We start from the raw sequence: 2,973 nt of genomic DNA, 5'->3' as shown, positions 1-2,973 counted from the left end.
ATTTTAATTATGTAAAGCACTTTGAAATGCCTTGCTGCTGAAATGTGCTATACAAATACAATTTGATTGATTGATTTGATTCCAGACCTGGAACCAGTCCAGACTGGATCGCTTCCTAAACAACAAACAGGAAGTAACTGCAGCATCTGATACGTTGCTGATGTTTTTATGTCTCCATATTGAAAAGCTTGTTGACCTGCTGAGCTGCTGAAATCTGATCCAAATAAAGTTGATTGATCGATTGATTAACCCTTTACAGATCAGCTCCATGTGGCTCCAGCAGGGAAACAAGCAGCATTTAACTGAAAAAATGAAAATTTATACCACATATCTGGATTGTTCAAATTTATAATCATGAACTAATTTATTATCTGTTTAGCAGCAAAAATACAAATAATACTAAGAATTTTCTTACAGTCGTTTATAAATTCAGAAATTAAGGAGTTAAAACTTCAACTGGAGATTAACACCAAGACTGTTAAACATTAAAGGAGGAGAAACTGAAACACAAACAGCATCAAGTGTTATTTAACTGGGAAGTTAAAAATAATTCAGCGTTTCCTGGTGGAGCTCAACAATAAAGGTTTTGTTTCACTGATCTGAGCTTCATGACACCAGAGGTTTGATACATGGGAGCAAAACCAGAGGAAGCAGCAGCAGGATGAGGTGAGGCTCAGCCAGATCTCACTTATGTTTCACTTACAAATATAATAAGATCAACAAAGAAGTTATGAACTAAAAGCCGTTTAGCTGATAAAGATCATATATTTAGAACCAGTTAAAGGGACATCTAATTCTCCAATTAGGGATAAACCTGAGGTTTGATTTTAGACAATTTTTTCTGTTAATTTTCTGTTTGTAATTCAGATTCTACAGAATGAAGTTATTCTGGAGGAAGAAAAGTAGAATAAATATCTGGTTCTGATAAAGTAAAGCCTGATTTTTGAGAAGTCAGAAGAGAAACACCTAGCAAGGTGTGATTGTTCATCTAATTCAGACCTTTAGTCCAGGTGACGATGATCCTGGAGAGCCGTGTGGCAGAAACTAAACTTATCCGTTTGTTTATGGATCATTTGCTTAAAAAGCATCGAGTTTGATGAAGGCCTGGAGGATCCAGAAACATTAAAACACTTTAACGTCTTTGCAGCTTCCTGTCTGTGTTACTCTCACCCTGTGGCTGTTCTGCTGCTGTTGGCTAACTTCTGTTTAATGTCCCATCAGTTCTGCTCAGAGTCTGGAGGACAAACTGGAGGCCCTGCAGAGCCACTTCACCTGGGAGCTCCAGCTCAGGCGGCCCAACCTTTCCTGTGAACTGAACATCCTGCAGGACATCGGTTCAGATGAGGGAAACGTCTGGCTGGGTCACATCTACAACCTGCTGGGCTTCATCCAGTACAAACTGGGCTCTAGTAAAGACGCCCTGAACCTCTTCAACCGGGCCGCTGAGACCTTCCAGAGGCAGAAAAACGCTGATGAAGGTCCCTGGTTGATGGTGAACTTTGGGAATCTGGCCTGGCTGCACCATCTCCTGGGAGAAGATGAGAAGAGTGAAGACTACCTGTCAAAGGTCGACGGTCTGATGAGGAAATACCCAGCTCCACCTGGGTTAGAGCGCCACCCAGAGGTCTTAGCTGAACAGGCCTGGACCCTGATGATGTTTGATAAAGAGAAGCAGCAGCAGGCTGCAGAGCTCTTCCAGAGAGCCATCCAGATGCAGCCAGACATCGTGGAGTGGCAGAGCAGCTACGCCATACTGACAGCAGAGTTCCTCATAAAATGCCAGAGCATCTTAGAGCCCGAAGTCTTTGAGAGACTGAGATCAGCCAAAGAACGAGATCCAGGTAACTTATATGTTGCAGCTCTTTATCTGGAGGCCAAAGCTGCAAACGGAGAAAACGTCCAGGATGAAGCAAGAGAGTTGGCTGGACGGGTTCTGGAAAGACCTCCAAGCAGTTACAATGGAATCAGGCCATTACTGCGTCTGTATAGAAACAAAATCTCTAAAGATGAAGCTGTTGAAATAGCTGAAAAGGCCCTAGAGAAACATCCTGACTCACGATATTTTAAAAGATGTGCTGCTATCTGCCACATGAAGAGGATCCTTAATCCGGACCGCCGGGAACCCAAACCTTCCCGCAGCGTGATCAACCGAGCCATCAGTCTGTGGGAGGAAATGATTGCAGCTTATGACTACTCTACTCTTAGACGCCAAATAACTCTAGCACAGTTATATACAGAGGTAGACAAAGAGAAAGCTAATCAGATTTACAAAGAGCAGCTGCTGAGAGAAGATCTGGATCCAGAGGGAAAACAGAAGCTGTACAACTTATACGCCAAACATTTATACTTCATTAGGAACGAGAGCCGCGAGTCAACCATTTACCACATGAGGGCAGCAGAGATCCAGGTAGAATCCAAGTATCGACAGAGCAGCATTACAGAGCTGGAGAAGACCGTCAGAAAAAACAGAAACCCTGAACTGTTTGAAGAAATCAGCAAACTTCTGACCAGCCTGACAATTCAGCCTGGAGCTCAGAATCAGTGAATATTAAAGTCCTGAAGATCATATAAAATCTGTACGATGTTCCAGACATGAACAGAGTCACTTCAAATGATTTTTATCTCTGTAAAATCCAATAAAATGATGAATAATGTTTTATCACATTGTTTTATTTACCTGTTTTGAAAATCTGTAGAATAAAGCCTTGATTCTGAGGAAATGACATTTCTATTATTTATTTTTTTACCTGTAAAGAACTGCAGCTGAAACCAAAACTGGTTCTGCTGAGTTCTGACTCACTAACTATCCAGACCGTTGGGCCACGTGTGTGTGTATCTGTGTGTGTGTGTGTCTCTGTGTGTGTGTTCAGTGTGAAAGGAGAAGTGTATCCTGTAGTGTTACGTCGAGTCAAGGATGTCACCGGTATTGCGTTTGAACGTCTTTAATGTTGAACATCACACTAACACATTCTC

The 2,973-nt window shown here is 42.0% G+C and overlaps 1 protein-coding gene across 2 annotated transcripts in view; it reads left to right on the top strand.

The window, feature by feature from the left end:
* Window positions 1-2,973, top strand: part of LOC106941365 (interferon-induced protein with tetratricopeptide repeats 1-like) — an 18,962-nt gene that overhangs the window by 12,594 nt on the left and 3,395 nt on the right. The window contains exon 2 of one of the 2 annotated variants that reach the window (XM_015024358.1): window positions 1,222-1,723. In XM_015024358.1, the coding sequence (XP_014879844.1) occupies window positions 1,222-1,723 (502 nt within the window). Of the gene's footprint in view, window positions 1-1,221; window positions 2,653-2,973 lie in introns of those variants that run through there. The other variant, XM_015024357.1, reaches the window with a different exon arrangement.

The sequence above is a fragment of the Poecilia latipinna genome, unplaced genomic scaffold, assembly GCF_001443285.1.
Source record: "Poecilia latipinna isolate Pla-1442-1.1 unplaced genomic scaffold, P_latipinna-1.0 Scaffold3627, whole genome shotgun sequence".
Lineage (NCBI taxonomy): Eukaryota > Metazoa > Chordata > Actinopteri > Cyprinodontiformes > Poeciliidae > Poecilia > Poecilia latipinna.
The sequence above is the reverse complement of the archived record's forward strand: the minus strand, read 5'-3'. Positions and strand labels throughout refer to the sequence as shown.